General features: G+C 38.2%; 1 protein-coding gene across 1 annotated transcript; it reads left to right on the plus strand.

Moving 5' to 3' along the window:
* The first annotated feature begins 6,264 nt into the window (after window positions 1-6,264).
* Window positions 6,265-17,339, plus strand: LOC133731566 (linoleate 13S-lipoxygenase 2-1, chloroplastic-like). Its single transcript, XM_062158936.1, has 9 exons — window positions 6,265-7,669; window positions 8,764-9,032; window positions 9,282-9,522; window positions 9,657-9,974; window positions 10,133-10,218; window positions 15,315-15,425; window positions 15,646-15,947; window positions 16,051-16,317; window positions 16,504-17,339. The coding sequence occupies exons 1-9, from the start codon at window positions 7,147-7,149 to the stop codon at window positions 17,261-17,263; spliced, it is 2,877 nt and encodes a 958-aa protein (XP_062014920.1). The 5' UTR covers window positions 6,265-7,146; the 3' UTR covers window positions 17,264-17,339.
* Window positions 17,340-21,013: the final 3,674 nt, after the last annotated feature.

The raw sequence follows: 21,013 nt of genomic DNA on the forward strand, positions 1-21,013 counted from the left end.
GGTTTTGAGATTAGTGGTACTTAAGCGAGCCTTGCTCCACCGACATCTCTCTACTCACCTGGTCACATTTATTTTGGAATTACTGAAAGAAGTTAGACGACTACCATTGTTTTGCATTAGCTAGCATTTGGATTAGATTCTCCTAATGATTAAGAGACAATGATGTACTCCGTTGGCTTATGAATAAAATTTTGAGTTCTTTTCATTATGACTCCATTTTGATTCATGAGCATGTTACTTTGTGACTACGATGGCTGGGCCATCAAGGATTAATTCAAGGACATGGAATAGCCCAAGTTCCCCTTGCCAAATGGCACCTTGATTAATGTCACAGAAACTCTCTACGCTCCTAGGGCAACTCGCACCTATGGATAGCCAACGGATTCCATGCGAAAATGCATATAGAGAACGGAAATGAGTTCCTTTGCAATACCTCTAATGATTGCGAACAAAGGCGCATCTTAGAGAAGTTTATGTGTCTCTCTAGTGGACTCTATGTCACTATTTGAGCTATTAATCCAATAAAAGTTATGAGAGAAGATCTCTTGGATTTAGACACATATTGGCTTTGTCACGACAGGATAGGTCATCCTAGTCACGATATGATGATCCGTCTACTAAAGACTTCACATGGACATCTTTTCTCTCGAGCGAAATGAAGCATGAATCAAAAGATGATTCCTGGACTAAGTGTGACCGACGCTGCTGCCTAAGGCACTGCCTCCGTCCACCACCAGCTTAGGGCTGGCGTAGTCCTTATCCATGATGCCATGGATGGCGTCCATCATGGTGATGGCGCCCCAGGTGATGATGCAATCACCAACTTGCTTCAAAATAGCGTTTCAGACGCTCATGCCCAACCAAAATTCTCATTGGTTGCTTCTAAAGCCTCTCGCTCATTTTACAAAGCCCGTTCCTTAGGGAAACTAGGACTGAGACCGTCCTATGCAAAGGATATGACAATACTCATTCTGTTCTTACATAGAATTCGTATGGATTCTGTGGACTGATTCAACCAACTTGCGGACGTTTAAATATCTCATAATGTTGGTTTACACGCAAACACGCTGGTCACGTGTTGTGCCATTGTCCACTTGTAAATGCTGCTTATGCTACACTCCTAGCAAATATCATAGGACAACGGGCTCACTCCCCGGATCATCCTAATTCTGTCAATTGGACTTGACGATGCTAGAGAGTTTACATCGAAGACTTTCGATGGTTATTGCAATGAGACTGATGTTGGACATCATATTCCCATGTACACACCCAAATGGTCTCGCTGAAACGACTACGATGGTAGTCCGGACATTGGTAATGCGCACCAATCTCCTTATAATCCGCTTGGGGTGATGCAATATCGCATGCAGCTATGCTAATTCGTCTACGACCCACCGCCACTCAATGTATCTCTGCGTTACAGCTAGTGACTGGGTACAAGTATTGTACTTATGCATCTTTGAGTGTGCCATTTATGTGCCAATTGCGCCGCCACAGCGCTCTATGATGGGCCCTTACAGACGAATGGGCAACTACGTTGGATTTGAGATTCTAACAATCGTCCGCCACTTAATGCCCTTGCTAGGCGATCTCCTTACAGCTAGATTTGCGGATGTCACTTTGATGAGACAATCTTCACGTCGTTAGGGGGAGATAAGAACACAGATGTTCAGCAGGAACGACAGGAATTGTCGTGGCCTGTCCCCACTATGTGTCATCTCAATCCCTACTAAAGTGACGAGATCACACAAATATGCTGCAAACATGTCCGCAAGGATGGAAATCCCTACGAGAGGACGTAGCGCCACCCTACACAGAGGTAGGCATGGCGCCAATGCCAAAGAGAGTGGTACTCTGGCGTTATAGGCCATGGCCCCAGCTAGGATGCGTGGGAGGCCCGTGAGTTCGAAGGATACTTTGGCACATTCCAACCCTTTGATCATCGACACTCAAAATCCGTCTCATGAGAATCTTCCGGGTTATGGTTATCGTTGGGGGACGCCTCAACGTTAGAACCCTATTCCTGAGAATATAGAGCTCTATGAAAATTACACTAGTGTACATGAGACGTGGGATAGAAACTCCATCATAATTGATGATGTAGTTGCGCATTTCGTTGCGCATGAGTTTGTTGAGTTAGATGATATCGAACCACGCTCCGTTGATGAATGAATGCCAACGTAGAGAGATTTGGCCTAAATGGAAAGATGTGATCCAGGTTAAGATGGATTCTCTAACGAAGAGGAAGGTTTTCTGAGTCAGTGATGCCAACACCTCCTGACATAAAACCTATTGACTAATGGGTCTTCGTTAGAAAGCGTGATGAGAAAAAGAGATGGCAATCTCGCCTTATGGCGCAAGGCTTCTCACAAAACACCCTGGGATCGACTACGATGAGACATATTCTCTCGTAATGGATGTCATTGCACTCCACTACCTTGTCAGTTTGGTAGTTTCCGAATAACTGAACATGCAGCTTACAAATGTGGTCACTACGTATCTCTATGGGGATCTAGATACGGAATATACATGAAGGTTCATGGTGAACTTCATTTACCCAAGTCAAGTGGCTCTAGACCACGGAGCGCGTTTACAAAGAGGTTGAAACGCTCACTAAAGTGACTACTTGATTGGGAAGGGATATGCCCACGCGTTTTCCATAACAAGTTTCGGATTCTATCGCGGTTCATGTTGGACATGATCTTCATTAGAAGCCTTTAAAGAGTTAAGGGAAACCGCTGAACACTAGAAATCTGAGTTTGAGATGAAGGATTTTGGGAGAACACGATTATGTCTCGGTTTGGAACTTGAGCAGCGTGTTGATAGATGCTTAGGCATTTTGACAAGGTCAAACCTTCAAGCACCCCCATGATCGTCCGTAGTCTTGATCCTGAAAAGGATCCTCTTCGTCCAAAGGATGATGACGAAGATGTGCTAGAGGCAGGAGTGCTTTACTTAGTACAATAGGCGCATTATTGTACTTAGCTCAATGCACAAGACCGAACATCTCATTTGCCATGAACTTGTTAGCTAAGGTATAGCTTTGCGCCAACGCGACGCCATTGGATTGGTGTAAAAGATATCTTTCGATACTAGATGTACGGCATATATGGGCATGCTTTATCCCTACAGAGAGATGATAGATTCAGACCCATCACACACCAGGAACGCTGCCAACACTGGCCTGCGTCCTCTATCCCCATCCCAAAACGACATGTGTGTTGGAAGGTTTTGCTGATGTTGGGTATGTCTCTGACCCACACAAAGGTCATTCCCAAACTGGTTAAGTGTTCACCATGGGTAAAGACTGCGATATCTTGGAGGTCTACAGAATAGACCCTAGTCGCTATATCTTCGGACCATGCAGAGACTATTGCTCTTCACGAAGAGATTCGTGAATGTATATGGATTGGATCCATAATTACGCATGTTCGAACAATTGTGGTTTGAAGTCTACCATAGATGAGCCTACGAGCATTTAGGATAATGCAGCTTGTTTTGAACAAATGAAGCAAGGCTACATCAAAGCGACAACACCAAGCTTAATCAGCAACAACAGACTCTCCTCAAGATCAAAATGAACTAGGTTCGATCTGAGGACAATGTGGCAGACTTGCTCACTAAGTCATTGCCTAAATTCCACTTTCGAGAAACATGTTGGTAGCATCGTTTACGGAAGTTATCCGAACTCCCATGACCGTAGTCATCAGGGGGAGATGCAGACATCAGGGGGAGATGTCTACATGTATGGTCTCGAAACGTGAAGGGTGTGTTGTGCTTTTTTTCCCCTTAGACCGAGGTTATTTTTATCCCACTGGGTTTTTGTTACTCGGCAAGGTTTTTAACGAGGCAACGAGAGAAGCACCGCGTTTGGGCAACACAAGGGGGAGTGTTTAAGGAAATCTCTCTTTTATGTGTTTGGCCCAAACTCTAAGTTACTTGACCTAGTGGTAATAGGGTTAAATTAGAAGGATCTAGATTCCTATTCAATGTACGATTACTTTCCTTGTACGATTGAGATTCTATGCATTGTAATCCTCTATATAAAGAGGCCCCTATTATCAATGAGAATACACAGCGAATTTCTCTCTCTCAATTTCAGTTTCTCTACAACAAAAAGCTATTAAACATATTCCAATTATAGTTCATTTTCTAATATGAATGTCTTTTCAGTCATTTCATTTACCCATATAATCTGATTTTAAATGTAAAAAAAATTAGAATGTGTATTAAGTATTTAGGGATGTGTTAATAAAATTTCTCTTTGTAGTTTCAAAAAGAAAAAAGAAAAAAAAAGGAAGAAGCAGAAGAAGAAGAGCTTCTTGAATCTGTAAATAGATGTTTGCTATGTTTATAAATGAAAGCATTTGGAATAGGATAGATCAAAAAAGAAACCAAAGCTAGTCTTTGAATAGGAAAATGGATTGTTGGCAAAAATAAATTGTGTATGAAAATTTACGACCGTCTCTTTACGCTTAATATTTTCTCCATATTGTGAATACTTTCGACCAATTTTATTTTTTATATTCTTATTTATATGATTATATGCAATGAAATAAATTAAGAAAAAATTTCAAAACAAAAACCCCAGTCACCCTCTAGGCACCTGCCTTGTAGATATGAACTATGTCTAACTATATAGAAAAATGGGGACGTCTATCTCTTCGTGATTCGGCTTATCTTAGGAAATTGTGAGCGTATATAGAGTTTGATACTTTGATCAAAGTAATGTCGAAACAACCAATTTTCATTTTTTATTTCTTGGACCGACATAAATTTTGATATGCCTACTGAAGTTGTCTAACTTCTTCATTGGTTATCTAGAAATGTATACCTTTCAATATCGACATGGTCGACAAAAAAGAAATTGGTCAAACCGACCGTTAATGTGATGATCGGGCTATTATATGCATATGATAAAAAATTTAGCCCATTCGTCCTTGATTTGATCTTGAACCATGTGATCAGCAAAATGTATAAATATATACTTTTATATTTATTCATTAAAATTCTCAAAGGGCAATTTAAATTGAGTAGAGCTCCTAAGTTGAAAAATTGTACAATAATAGTTGAAGCCTGGCCATTAAATCTTATGGTTTTAAACTTTTTGAAAATCCAATTTTGAATGATTCTTAATGATGTTATAGAAAAAAAAAAAAAAAAACTTTCTTTTGTAGATGGTCGTAAATAACTGTTGACTGTCTTGATCAAGACCTAAAGGATGACGAACGGGGTTAATTTTTTCACATATTCATATTACTATGCCGTGTAATAAGCAATGTCAAATATTTTGCTTTTCTTCATCGATGTTTCAAATTGCACGAAATCCCTACATGCCAATTACTGTGGTCGAACTTTTTCATTGGCTACATACAAACGTATATCACATATTCATATTACTATGCCGTGTAATAGGCAATGTCAAATATTTTGTTTTTCATTATCGATGTTTCAAACTGCACGAAATCCCTACATGTCAATTACTGCGGTCAAACTTTTTCATTGGCTATATACAAACGTATATCTTCCGAGACCAACAATGTGGAGGAAAAATAAATTTGCTAATTTGACCATTGGATATGATCATTGCGGGATAGATGGCCACGCAAAAAAAAAAAAAAAAAAAAAAAAATACTTCTTTGGTATTTGTTTAAGTCTCGATCCACATGATTAACTATATTCTATCAAATTAAAATGCTTGTAAACAAAGTTTTTATTTTTATTTTTTTTAAAAGAGCAAAGTTTTTATTTAAGTAATGTTGGTTTTTTTTTATTTGAGAAAAAAAAGGTAATGCAATTATATATTTTTGATAATTAAAAAACAATATTTTATTTTAATAATGTAGTTTGTTAAAAGAAAAAAAACAACTATAGAACTAAATCGATGTGGCTCGAACCCACATAACGAAAATGATATTCAAAGTTATAAAATGTCCATAAAAATATTTTTACTTCAACTTTTTGTAACTAGTATAGTTTGTTTATTTACTAATTTTGAAATCTTATTGAAGTTCATTAAAGAAAGGAAAAGACAACTAGATAAATTGGATTGTTCTAAAAGTTGACCAACATGGTTCGAACCACCATTGCCCCATAGGTGGTTCAACTTTTTGAAACTAGTATAGTTTGTTTATTTACTAATTTGAAATCTTATTTACTAATTTTGAAATCTTAAGCAAATAAAAAACAAAAATGTACAACATGGTTCGAACCACCATTGCCCCATAGGCCATATCATAACCTTAAAGCTTTGCCACTGTCCCAACCATTTTAGTGTCAAATCCTCATTCAAATTTCGATAATTAAAGGTTGTCAAATTCCAGAATCCCAGACTTGCTTGTTCTTCTTCTTCGACCTCCTTCAGATACCTCAATTTTCATTTGTAAGGTTTTCTCTAAACCCATCACTAGATTCAGATCAAACCATGGCCACCACCGCTCATCTCCGACAACCGCCGCATTTAAAGTAACCTTAATTCCTCTGTTCCAAAACACTAAATCGTACTCTATCCTTCGGCACCAAACCCATTTGGGACGGAAGGATCGACCTTTCGTTTTCCGGAGGCGGTTGGAGCCGAGGAGATAAGAATGAAGACTCGAAACCCTCAATTTCCTCCCCCCTTTCATTTTCGATCCGATCAGATTAAGCCCTCCTCCATTGCTAGAGCTCCTACTTCTACTTCCAGATTTTATCTTGGTTTAATTAGATAAGGTCTGATGTGTTTTCTACCATGTTGACCTTGTTTTTTGGTTTCAATTCTGTTAACAGTGTTAGCATAGATGTTAGTACCACGTGGATGGCTGGATTAAATAAATGGTTAAGATTGCATATTAGCTATCGGGTCACTTACACCGACTGTGCGTAAAATAATTTTCAACTATAGAATAAATACAAGTTTATACTCAAAGCCTTTTTGTTTTATTCTTTTGTCATTAATCTCTCAATTATTGCGGCTCTTCATAGTACAACTGTACAACTAATAAGCACGTTTCTCATTTGTTTCAGATCTCTCTTTTTTCCAATTATTTTTATTTTATTAATTTTTTTAATGTTGTGGTCTCTCTGTGCCCCCCTACATAAAGGTATCTGGGCACCTGCAATCAAATTAACCTAATTAAGACACTCAGTCTCCATCTGTAGCAAAAGATGTTGAAACCCAGAGTATTTCACAAATCACAGTCTCTCTTTCTTCAGAACAAGCCGTTCATCCATGGAAGTAGAGGCAGCAGAACTTCACTTTCCGTCTGGTCAATAAGTTCTTCATTCCCCAACAAACACAAAAACCTTCGAGTTGGATCCAGTAACAATTACAACAACAACATAGAAGCCGTAAGTAGTACTAATAGTACTAGTAGCAGTAGCAGCAGCACTAGTAATACTAGCAACCCTGGACCGACGACCACGACAACGATAACCACTACTACTACCACTGAGGTGACGGAAGTGGTGACGGAGAATGAAGATGCAGCGGTCAAGAAAGAAGTAGAAGTAGTGACCACAAAAGAAGTAGTGAAGGAGAAGTTCATCAGTGTTAAAGCAACCATAACGGTGACGCTTACAGTTGGTGGGTTTCTGTCTCACATGGGTTTAGCTCGAGGACTTGATGATATAAAAGATTTGCTTGGCCAAACGCTCTTCATGGAGCTTCTTAGCGCTCACCTTGATCCCAGTAAGTATCATATAGTTAATGAAGTTTATAAAACCATTAACTGATATAAATTAACGTGTCCACTGATATGATGCAGATTTTTCACTCAAGAAATTAAACTTACTTCCAATTAACATCACCTTTTTTTTTGGTTAATTTCAAACAGAAATTATTTTTCATTTTAAAACACAAAATCAAAAGATCTCGGGAAGCTTCTTAATGCTATAGTGCTATACCGCCATAACTTTGATTTTAACTAGTACCAACTATTTAAATTTCATTATATATATTAAATTTATACTAGCCTCTTAACAATTCATGTGCCGATGTGCGCATCATACTCTTAATTAGGTTTTATATTTTTCTATTCTCAAGTTTTTGGTATTGAATTATTTTTGACAGATGAGTAGTTAGTTTTTTTTTTGTTTAGATTTATTTTCTGTAAATACAAATAAAACAACAAAGACATAAGTCATTTATATAAAGTACTAACTAAATTGAAAATCATTTAGGATCAAATATAAAAACAAACTAAATTTATCTAATATAAACTGTTTATTGTCATAACGATGATAATTTATGATTTTCACTATCCAGCTGATCTCTAATTTAATTACAACATAAATTAATTAAAAGAATATCCTTAATTTAATGAATTTATGAGTCCATTCAAATTTATGTATAGATGTCCTGGTCTGTCAAATATGTGGAGGCTGTTATGTTATGTATCATATATGCATGAGAAATTGAGAAGAGAAGGAGGAGAACGAGATAATGCACCGAGGATATTCTAGCTAGAATCTACGTTATATGCACACACACACACACTTATCTATGTAGAAAGGACATCCTTGTCTTCTACTTCACATATCCCAAACTAAAGGAGGAAAGGAAAACGCAACTTGAATTTTGGAGACAATTCATGGTCCCAGACCTCTAGGGACACTTGATCAAAGAGATAGAGGCTCTTTTTTTTTTTTTTTTTTTTTTACGTTAAAAAACCAACGTGGATATATTAGTCAAAACAATATTGGCAGATACAGATCCACTTATGCATAGAAGTTGTAATAAAATGAATGGTTTCGTTAATTTGTTGAGTTTAATTTGTGGAGCAGAAACTGGATTAGAGAATGAGCCAGTTACAGGGTTCGCACACCGAAGTCGCCGAGTGGAGGGTGAGATTATATACGAGACAGATTTTAAAGTTCCATTAGATTTTGGGGAAGTGGGAGCCATTTTAATAGAGAATGAGCATCACAAGGAGATGCATCTCAAGGATATTGTCCTGGATGGCTTGCCTAATAGCCCTGTACTCCTCAGTTGTAATTCATGGATCCACTCCAAGTATGATAATCCAGCCAAGAGGGTCTTCTTCACTAACAAGGTCAGATTCAGATAATTATGTATGCTATGCTATGTTGTTACTTGTTAGCTCATATATATGGACCACTGTTTTTGTGGTTGGTACCAAATACAACAAGTGACGTACATAAGAATATATGAGCAAAGGGATCATTCAGTGGAAGGGCCCTCATATATATATATATATATATATATATATATATATATATCATTTTGTTATTACTAAAAGTAAAACTACAGTGAATGATAAATTATTGTTCGAGTACCACAGTCATATTTGCCATCTCAAACTCCAAGTGCATTGGTGAGGCTAAGAGAAGAGGAGCTTGTGACATTGCGCGGCAATGGCCAAGGAGAGCGCAAGAGCTTTGAGAGAATATACGATTACGATGTTTACAATGATCTTGGGAATCCTGATTCGAGTCTAAAGCTTATAAGACCGGTTCTTGGAGGAAGCAAAGAATTCCCCTATCCCAGGCGATGTCGAACTGGGCGACCAATGAGTGAAGCAGGTACAAAAATAACGTTCTCTAGCCGAATAGCTTAACACTTCAAGGTTTTACATTGTTATTATAATTAAACCAAGTACCCCAATAGTATGTACAGATGAGAATGAAATGAAAATACTTTTCTGTTTTCCATTTAGATAAACATTCGGAGAAAAGGAGCAGCAAGGTGTACGTTCCTAGAGACGAAGCTTTCTCAGAGGTGAAGCAGTTAACATTTTCAGCAAAGACATTGTACGCTGTCATGCATGCAGTAGTACCGTCACTGGAGAACGCCATCACTGACACTAATCTTGGATTCACATTGTTCACGTCAATAGACACACTTTTCAATGAAGGCATTAAGTTGCCTCCAATTAACGAACAAGGGATTCTCCAAGCTATACTTCCTAGACTAGTAAATGCTTTGGCTTCTGGAGGTGATGTTTTGCGGTTCGTGCCCCCAGAAACAATGAATAGTAAGCGAATCGATCAATCTGAATCTTTTGTCCCGATCAATGATTTTAAATTGACATTCTAACGACAAAATGTTAAATAGTAATATTATACTATTTATGTTTTTAATATATATTTTGTTTTAAATTGATTGCATTTTTTTTTATTGGCGTGCTGTCAGGAGACAAATTCTTCTGGTTTAGGGACGAGGAATTTGCTAGGCAGACTCTTGCCGGTCTCAACCCATATAGCATTAAGTTGGTGACGGTAAGAACTGTAGATGCAATGAGTGAATAATGACAGGTTAATTTGAAGAAATCACATGTTTAGTTATAACAAAGTATGTCGCTAAAATGAAATTTCATGTCTGCATGTAGTATTATGAAATTTGTTTAATCCTTTGTGTCCAAAACCCCTAGGCCATAAGAGTTTTAACAGCAAAAGAAGTATAAGAGTAGTAACCACTTATGTTTCTTCGTGGCCATAGTGTTAGGAACAAGAGTTTGCAACACACTAAAACTCACTAAACTGGATTGAATGCAATCAATACTTATTCAAATATAACTCTGGCTATATATAGCCTCAAACTCTAACAACCTAAACTGAAATCAAGCTCACGTATCGGCTACATGCAGCCACGTGCATTAACAGAAAACAACAACTAAATCAAAGCATAATCTAACCCTAAGGACTAGATCTTTATTTAACTGAATAACAAACCCTAAAGACCCGGACAAACACTCTTCAATCTCTCCCTTAAGCTAAACTCAGTGAAACAGTTTAGCTTACTTCACTAACTTCACACATTCCCAGCATGCTCCGAAGTTACTGAATGCATCAGTCTTTAAGGGTTTAGTCAATATATCAGCTACTTGTTCAGCACTTCCACAAGGAACTAAGGCAATCAAACCTTCTTTTGTGAGATCTCTAAGAAAATGGTACCTCACACGTATGTGCTTGCTACGTCCATGTAACACTGGGTTTTTAGAAAGTTTGATGGTGGACGTATTATCACATGTGATGTAGGTACAGTTTTCCTCTTTATGCCCGAGCTCCTTCAGTATCCTCTTCAGCCAGATTGCTTGGCAAGCACACATTGCTGCTGCGACAAACTCTGCCTCAGTTGTCGACAGAGTCACAATTGGTTGTTTCTTCGAACTCCATGAGATGGCTCCTGAACTTAACAGAAAAGCATACCCACTCGTACTCTTACTGTCTCCCAAGTCTCCGGCATAATCACTGTCAGTGAATGCCATTAGCTTGTCATCACCTCCACTCTTGTAGTAAATTCCATAGTCTATTGTGCCTTTTAGATACCTGAGAACTCTCTTGGCAGCCTGCAAGTGAAGTTCAGTAGGTCTTACCATAAATCTGCTTAGTAAACTTGTAACAAACATCAAATCAGGCCGTGTAGAAGTTAGATACATTAAACTTCCTACAAGCTGTTTGTAGTAAGTTTCATCAACTGTGACACCATGTTCATCTTTCCCTATCTTGAACCCCGGCACAATTGGACTGGTGACCATGTTGCTCTTCATCATTCTAAACCTTTTCAACACCTCCAATGCATATCTTCTTTGAAAGATAAAATTGCCTCCTGGTTTTTGTATTACTTCTATCCCAAGAAAATAACTCATGCTCCCCATATCAGTCATATCAAATTCTCTCATCATGGAAGTCTTGAATTCAAGCAATAGATTAGCATCATCTCCAGTAAAAATCAAATCATCGACATATAAACTTACAATGATGATCTTGCCTTCGTTGCTCCTCTTAGTGAACAAAGTTTGCTCACTTCCGCATCTCTGGAAGCCTTCACTGACAAAGTATGCTTCAATGTGGCTGAACCAAGCTCGAGGAGCTTGTTTTAAACCATACAAAGCTTTGTATAATTGATAGACCAAATGCTCCTTTCCCTTCTTCTCGTATCCTCTAGGCTGTTCTACATCGACCTTCTCATTCAAGTCTCCATGAAGAAATGCAGATTTGACGTCTAACTGAAAAATTCTCCACTTCCTTTGAGCTGCTAGAGCAATAATGGTTCTCACCGTATCTAGCCTTGCCACTGGTGCAAATACTTCTGAGTAATCAATGCCTTCTCTTTGTGAATACCCCTTTGCTACGAGACGAGCCTTATGCTTGACAACTTCACCATGGTCATCACGTTTTGTTTTGTAAATCCATTTGACACCAACTTTTCTAGCTCATGCTGGCAATTCAGTTAGAACCCAGGTTTTGTTCTTCAAGATGGAGTTGATCTCATTATCCATGGCTTTTCTCCATTTGTCTTCTCTTATAGCATCTTCAAATAAAGTGGGATCTTCTTCTGCAGCATCTTGCACCATATATACTGCCCCCTCTTCTTCACTTAGGCCCTCACCACTCACATAATCTTCTGTCCAATATGGTGGTCTTCTTTCTCTCCCTTCAACTATACTACCCTCAGATTGACCTACTTCTCTACCCTCATTGCCACTGACCTCACTAGTGCTCCCAATTGCTTCACTAGAGTCTTCTCTATCCTGTCTTGCACCATTCATCTCAACATCACCAACATCACTTCTATTCTCTCCCTCATTTTCTTCATCACTGATCTCACCATCATCACCCCAAACCAACTCCGACCTGATTTGATTCTCATAGTTTTCACCCCAATCCCATTGCTTATCTTCCTCAAACACAACATCCTTACTCACAACCACCTTTTTTGTTATTGGATCAAATAGCCTATAACCTTTAGACTCTTCACTGACTCCCAATAAGATACAAGAGAAACTTTTATTATCTAATTTACCTCGTTTTGCTTCTGGGATGTGAACATGTGCAAGGCAGCCCCATACTCGGAAGTGAGCAACAGATGGTTTAACACCACTCCATGCCTCTTGTGGTGTGACATCTTTCACGGCTAAAGTAGGGCACCGGTACAAAACATAGAATGTCCAAACCACTGCTTCAGGCCAGAAAAGTTTCGGCATCTTCTTGGCAGATAACATGGAGCGTACCATGTTCATTACTGTTCTATTCTTTCTCTCGGCGACGCCATTTTGTTGTGGCGTATACGCAGTAGTGAGCTGCCTCTTGATTCCATGCTCTTTGCAGAAATCGTTGAATTCATGTGATGTGAATTCTCCTCCCCTGTCAGTCCTTAGGCACTTGATAGATACTTCTGCTTCTTTTTCCACCAACTTCTTGAATTTCTTAAAACAATTCAGTGCTTCGGACTTCTCAAGCAAAAGATACACCCATGATTTTCGACTAAAATCATCTATAAAACATAAAGTGTACCTTTTGCCATTGTTGGATGTAGGGGAAATTGGTCCGCAAATGTCTGCATGAATCAGCTCTAGTACTTGACTTGCTCTCCACAAACTTCTTTTTGGAATGGCATTCCTGTGTTGCTTGCCATTGAAGCAATCGGTACAAACAACCTGTGAGGCTCTAAACTGAGGTAGATCATGCACCATTTTCTTGAATTGTAATGTCCTCAGCCCCTTATGACTCAAGTGTCCATACCTCTGGTGCCAAAGATATGTCAAATCCGAGGAGCTTGTATGAAAACATTCTTCTTGTTGAGGAAGGGATGTCGTAGAGGCTGAGGCTTCATTCAGGATGATGAACATACGATTAGCACTCATTAGGGTGTACACAATCAGCCCTATTTGTGGATGGTAAATGCTGCATGCTCCATCTCGGATCAGGAATGCCAAACCCTTTTCTTGTAACTGCCCAATGCTCAAAAGATTGTTCCTAAGATCTGGAACATAATACACATCTCCAACAACAAAGCTAACACCATTGAACACTAATCTGATACTTCCCTTTCCAGCCACACTCATCTTAGTGTTATTTCCAAGCTTGACTGAATGCGTAAAGCTAACATCCAAACTCAAAAACATACCTTGATCACCACACATGTGATTTGAGCACCCAGAATCTAGGAACCATGCATCGCTTCTCTTTGCCTCATGCATCTCCACATACGACATTAGGAGCAGCTCATCTTCTTCATCAAGTTGTGCATAATTGGCCTCTTTGTTCCACTTCGGACATTCATACTGAAAGTGTCCAAGATTGTGACACTTAAAGCATTCTACTGTTGCTCTATTGAAGGACTGTCGTCCTCTCCCTCGACCTCTTCCTCTGGGAGTTGCTCTTCCCCGACCCCTAGCACCAGCTCGATCTTCAATCTTCAAGGCCTGATCTTCCTCTTCTCGATTCAGCCTGTGGAACTTCTGCTCATGAACCACAAGTGAACTCTGCAGCTCATCAATTGAGAGGGTGTCTGTGTCCTTTGACTCCTCAATAGACACCACTACATAGGTGAATCTCTCAGTCAACGTCCTCAAGATCTTTTCTACTACTTTGGAATCTGGCATGGTTTCACCATTGCTCCTCATTTTGTTTGCCACAGCCATAACCCTAGCGAAATATTCAGTGATTGTATCGCTTTTCTTCATCTCCAACACCTCAAAGTCTCTTCTCAAAGCCTGAAGAAGAGACCTCTTAACTCGAGCATTCCCACCAAATCTCCTCTTCAGTGAGTCCCAGACAACCTTCGAGTTGTGTCTGTCCAGAATTTGCTCGAAAGTGACTCTGTCAATGGCCTGGTACAGGTAGTGCTTCACCTTGTGATCCTTGGTCCTTGCATCATCCAACAACGATAGCTGCGCATCTGTCAACCCTGCTCCATCTTTTGGTTCCTCGAAACCATTCTCTATGAGGCTCCATAATCCCTTCGATCTGAGGAAATTTTCCATCAGCTCTCCCCAATGGTCATAGTGGACGCCATCGAAGTTGGGAATCTTTGTCAAACTCTTATCCTCACTCATCTCTCTCTTTTGTGTTTCACTCTCTAAGCTGCGGCTTTACTCTATTCTCAGGCCCAGTAGGGGCTCTGATACCAGTTTGTTAGGAACAAGAGTTTGCAACACACTAAAACTCACTAAACTGGATTGAATGCAATCAATACTTATTCAAATATAACTCTGGCTATATATAGCCTCAAACTCTAACAACCTAAACTGAAATCAAGCTCACGTATCGGCTACATGCAGCCACGTGCATTAAATGAAAACAACAACTAAATCAAAGCATAATCTAACCCTAAGGACTAGATCTTTATTTAACTGAATAACAAACCCTAAAGACCCGGACAAACACTCTTCACATAGTTGTTGCTGATTATAATAAAAAAAAAGTAACAATTAGTGATCAAAGATGATATTCATGACACATAAAACAGGTTATGACTGAAAAATTATAACCAAATGCAGGAATGCATTCGCAGAAGTTATCATTAGAGTCGTCCTACATATATGTAATCTATTGATAAAACATCAAACTAACAAAGGAAACAAATGCAGGAATGGCCATTGAAGAGTAAATTGGATCCCAACGTGTATGGTCCCCCAGAATCTGCAATTACCTCGGAAATGATTGAGCGAGAAATTAAAGGCTTTGCGACCATCAAAGAGGTACCAATATTGTTTCAATAGTAATAGTGATATATTAATTGTATAAATTTTTGTGACACATATATGTCGATGAGCTGTGACCTGTTGGTAAATTATAATTCCAACATTGTAAAGGTCGTGAGTTTGATTCTCACTGATATATGTAAGGGTAGGATGAGATAAGGGGGTTTTTTTTTTTCCTTAAAAAAAAAATGTAATTCGAATATTTGGTAAAATGTAGGCCATAAGAGAAAAGAAGTTGTTCATACTAGATTACCATGATTTGTTTTTACCATACGTGAGCAAAGTACGAGAGATTGAAGGCACAACACTATATGGATCGAGGACATTGTTCTTCCTTAACCCAGAAGGCACCCTAAGGCCGCTGGCCATTGAGTTGACTCGACCGCCAATGGACGGGAAGCCTCAGTGGAAGCAAGCCTTCCAACCCAGCTGGAATGCTACCGGTGTCTGGCTTTGGAGGATTGCCAAAGCTCATGTCCTTGCTCATGACTCTGGTTACCATCAACTTGTTAGTCACTGGTAATTAATTAGTCAAGGATCCATTTGACACCAAATGTTTTATGTCCATGTTTTTAACATATTTGAAGCTAAGCTAATGTATCTTCCCGTGCATAATTTCTAGGCTAAGAACGCATTGTGCCACAGAACCATATATAATCGCAACCAATCGTCAACTGAGTGTGTTGCACCCAATCTACAAATTGTTGCATCCCCATTTCAGATACACTATGGAGATCAATGCTCTTGCTCGTGAATCACTTATCAATGCCGGTGGCATCATTGAAACCTCATTCTCACCTAGAAAATATTCCATGGAGCTTTGCTCTATTGCCTATGCTAAGGAGTGGCGATTCGACCAAGAGGCTCTACCAGCCGACCTTATTCGCAGGTATTACTTAGTTGATGTCGTTAAAGCGAACGCTTCATATTGAATTTAATGATATTAACAAATGAAAAGTAGTTACTAATTACGTGAAAAGAAAAAGTTAAAAAATTGGGTAAGCTCTACTATAGATGCTACAATTATAGCGTGCATGACTAACATCTTGATCATGTTTTGTTTCTCTATTTTTAGGGGCATGGCTGTTGAGGACCCAACTGCTTCCCACGGTCTGAGGCTATCGATTCAGGATTACCCTTTTGCCAATGATGGACTCCTCCTATGGGATGCCATTAAACAGTGGGTCTCTGACTATGTAAACCACTACTACAGAGAGTCCACCCTTGTACAAACTGATCAAGAGCTCCAAGCATGGTGGACAGAAATCAGAACAGTAGGTCACGGAGACAAGAAGGACGAACCCTGGTGGCCTGACCTAAATACCCCTCAAGACCTCATCGACATCCTCACAACAATGCTTTGGGTTACATCCGGTCACCATGCAGCAGTCAACTTTGGTCAGTATGCCTATGCAGGCTATTTCCCTAATCGCCCAACCATTGCAAGAACCAATGTGCCCACGGAGGACCCTGACGATGAGGTTTGGGAAATGTTCATGAAAAAACCCGAAGCTGCCCTTTTGCGGTGCTTTCCTTCGCAAATTCAAGCCACAACGATCATGGCGGTTTTAGACATTTTGTCTAGTCATTCGCCGGACGAGGAGTACATTGGAGAGAAGATGGAGGACGCGTGGGCTGAAGACGAAGTTATAAGGGTGGCGTTTGAGCGGTTTAAGGGGAGGCTGATAATGCTTGAACAAACTATTGATGAAAGAAATGCTAATTTTGAGTTGAAGAACAGAAATGGAGCTGGGGTTGTGCCTTATGAGCTTTTGAAACCCTTTTCAGAACCTGGGGTTACCGCGAAGGGTGTTCCATATAGCATCTCTATTTGAATATTATCTGTATTTTTTGTTTGAATAACAAGACAAATTAACTAAATATAGCTAGCCCTTTCTTAAATTTATTAATGTGTGTTTGAAAAAATTGATCCGGAGTTTTTGTGCTATACATGCATCTATAACATGCATGCCATCTACCATCTATTTTGAGGACTCATTACCCAATTAAACAAGAATCTATTTAATTAGGGGGGTGTATTCATTTAAGAGTCTACAAGATTTTTTTGTATTTTGAAAGTCTATGGGTATTCAATTGAGATTTTAAATAATCCTTTAAAATCTTGATGTATTCAATTAAGATTTAGAATTATCCATTCAAATATATATTCAAAAGTATACGGATTTTTAAGGATTTCATTAAATGCTGGATTTTGAAGGATTTTATAGTGTTTTTTATACATATCAAAACAAAAAAACAATCCAACCACTTCCTAAGAGATTTCGATGGATTCTTTCTCACTCAAAAAATGAAGAAGCTCTTCACCAGAAAAAAAAAAAAGAAAAAAAAAAGCAGCTCTCAATAGGTGACACTCATCCATTTTGTCTTAGACCTATCTTCCTGCTATCCTCCTCTGCCTCTACCTTCATCTAATAATTTTTTTATTTTTATCACTATAGCTCTGGAAGCCTTAATCCTTCTAGCTAATTAAGCTCACTTTCAATGGTATTGTTAAAATGATACATACACACATGTTTCTTTTGTAAATTAGATATGAAATAAATTATGTCATTAGTTTACTACTTTATTTTTTGTGTAACATTTTGGCTGATTAGTTTTCTCTTATTATTCATATATCGTTACACACAACATAAAGAATGGTAGATTGCCACACACACACACACACACACACACACACTTTTTTGTCATTGATATATCATTATAGTTGGATCCATACATCCATTGCTTTTAAAGAAAAAAAAAAAATTAACCTACCAAAAATATCATAAGGACTTGTAAAATCAAAACAAATATCAGTAAATCAATCAATTAGAATCAATCAGAGTTCATATATAATTTAAACAATCCGTGGATTAAGCAAATCCATAGATTATAAAAACTCAAACAAAATCTTTTAAAATCTGAATTGAATACACCCCCTTAGTCTTTGAGTTATCTACCGTTAGCAAAGACTTGTTTTTTTTTTTTTTTTGGAAACATAGCAAAGACTTGTTTTCAGTTACAGTTTTACTCCGATAACCATTAAATTGTCGTCGAGGGAGAAGTTACCTGACAAAAACTTGTATGGAAACATAGATGCAAATGTAAGAAACCAAGGTAAATACGAATCATGTTTATATGGTCCATTAGTGCATCTGCAGCAAATTTGGACGTATGCTAGCGCGGTCCAACAGATCATGTAATGAAACAAGAAATAGGATAGTACTATATATCATGAATTTGTATACAGGACAACTTATATGTAGTGCACACAGATCATGAATGATGATGATATTAGTAAAATTAGCAGTTTATCACCTAGCTAGTACGCCTGCGCATGCGCTCTGGGCGAAGAAGAGAGCCATGTGAATTGATTCATTGCCTTCAATAATTCATTTTTTGTATTGTTCGGATAATTCATACAATGATTGTACGTCTGAAACACTGAAACTGAAAGCAAAAGCTGAGCAGCAAGGGACGGGGGGTCCTATATATTTCTCTCTTCTTGATATTGGGGATAACTTGATGGTGATGAACAGATGATAGATCTGGCTTAGAGAAATAGCTGATTGGCTTGGCTTTCCTTTTTTTGTTTTTTTGGCTTTCCTTATTACACCCTAAACATTTAATCTGCGCACGATAACCTACAGAAGACAAAACTGGCTTTTTCTCTCTTTGGAAATCAATCCATGACAACTAGCGACCTTTCAATCAAGCTGAAAAGAGAGAGGCGCGCACTTACCCTCTAATCAATGTCACTGAAACAGAAAAGCATTGGACATTTTGCGAGATTCTTCAGCATAAAACCAAGATTAATTGAACAGTCAAGATGGACCACTATAGCGCTTTTCAATCAAGATCCAGAAGAGCCAAAACCCTAGTTATGGGCCACGTTATCAGCTAAGATCCGGATCCTCTCCTTGGCTACTCTTCCTCCTTGGCTATCCTTGACTTCTAATTTCATCCATTGATCTGAAATCCAAAGGTTGATAATTGTCCACGTCAGCCCTAAGACTATTAATTACCCAAAACTTGAGTTTTCAAGGCTAACGGCGTCTGTTTTCTATGTCCTTCCGTCAATATTTTTCGTCGCGTCTTCTTCTCCTCCTTTTGAGAGGGTTTCTCTGAAAATTTCTTTCTCCTACCTTGAATAATGGGTTCCTAGAGATATGACGGAAAGTGTCATCCGTGACCGACCTTTCATATTCTTCTGATTAAAGCACAAACGTACGTAGAACACAGTGTAGGGCTTGGAACGGGGATTAAAAACTAGAAACTCAATTGTCTTAATAGCATGCGCGTCTTACTGCTCAAATTGGGGTGAAGATGAGGGAGGTAACTCCTCCCCAACCAACTTCTTAGACTTATAATAACAAACTTTCCTCTGATCTTGTCTTAAAGCTTCAGCTGCTACCTTCATAAGATCCCTTGGTTTGTTCCGCTCGACCTGACGTTTTCATTTTGTGATAGGAAGAGAAACCACATCTAAAGAGCCAAACTGAGAAGCAGGGCCCATAAAAGAAGTTCAAACAAAATTAAGCCCAGACTCTAGCCCAACCAATTGAAAGAAATGAGCCCATGTCCATATGAACTTATGAAGCGGCTCCAAAGTGGAGTAATACCATTTCTTTTTTCTTTTTTTTTTTAAGTATTTTCATTTAGTTCGTATATGCATCTTTTTTTTTTTTTTGAAATGGGGCTGGTGCGGCTATTTTAGGAATATGGAGCTATGGACCATACTTTTTTTTATTGTGGTCCGGACCAAAAACTTTTAACTCAAGTGGGCTCCACTGCAGGGATTGAAAAATCGATAATATTCTCGAAATTTCCGCGATATTTCTGTGTTTTTAGGGTCTCGATATATCTTTGACTTACTAAGAGAATATCGGGAGAAATTTTCGAAACTTTGAGATATTTCTGAAAATATTCGAAATTTTCGAGAAATTCCTGATATTCTCTCAAAATTTTGAAATTATCGCCAGTTCTGTGGCTCGTAAAAACTAGTCATTGTCCTTATCCAATTTGACTACACTGAATAACATCTAAAGAAGAAAACTTTAAAAATTTATAGGGTCATGTATTGCTCTTTGAGTCTTTTCCCTTCATGCTTATAAATCTTCTAAGTATTTAATTTGCTAACTAGTAAAGATTTGGCTCTATTAAAAAAAAAAAACAAAAAACTTTTCTATGTATTTCTATAGACCATTTTCTACTTTTTTTTTTTCTGTTTATTTGAAGACCAATGTTTTCTTTACCATATCTATTTAATTGTAAAATATGATTATAATTAATACCTAATCTCCTAATTAAATCATCTTTGAGATTTCTCACGTAGAATTTCATTTCTTTGTCATGTCAGTGTATCTTATTATACACTAAATTACTACAATCATTATACAATTAAGTTTATCAAACATTTTTTTTTGAAATACTATAGGTAACTGATCATGTAAATATTTCATGAAAATTCATTAATGTTACTTTCTAAACTTCCATAATTTTTTTCGAAAATTTACTTAGATCGAAATTTCCATTTTTTGGACCATCGATATTTTAGTCATTGGCCCACTGACAGTTTAAGCTTC

The sequence above is a fragment of the Rosa rugosa genome, chromosome 2, assembly GCF_958449725.1.
Source record: "Rosa rugosa chromosome 2, drRosRugo1.1, whole genome shotgun sequence".
Classification (NCBI taxonomy): domain Eukaryota; kingdom Viridiplantae; phylum Streptophyta; class Magnoliopsida; order Rosales; family Rosaceae; genus Rosa; species Rosa rugosa.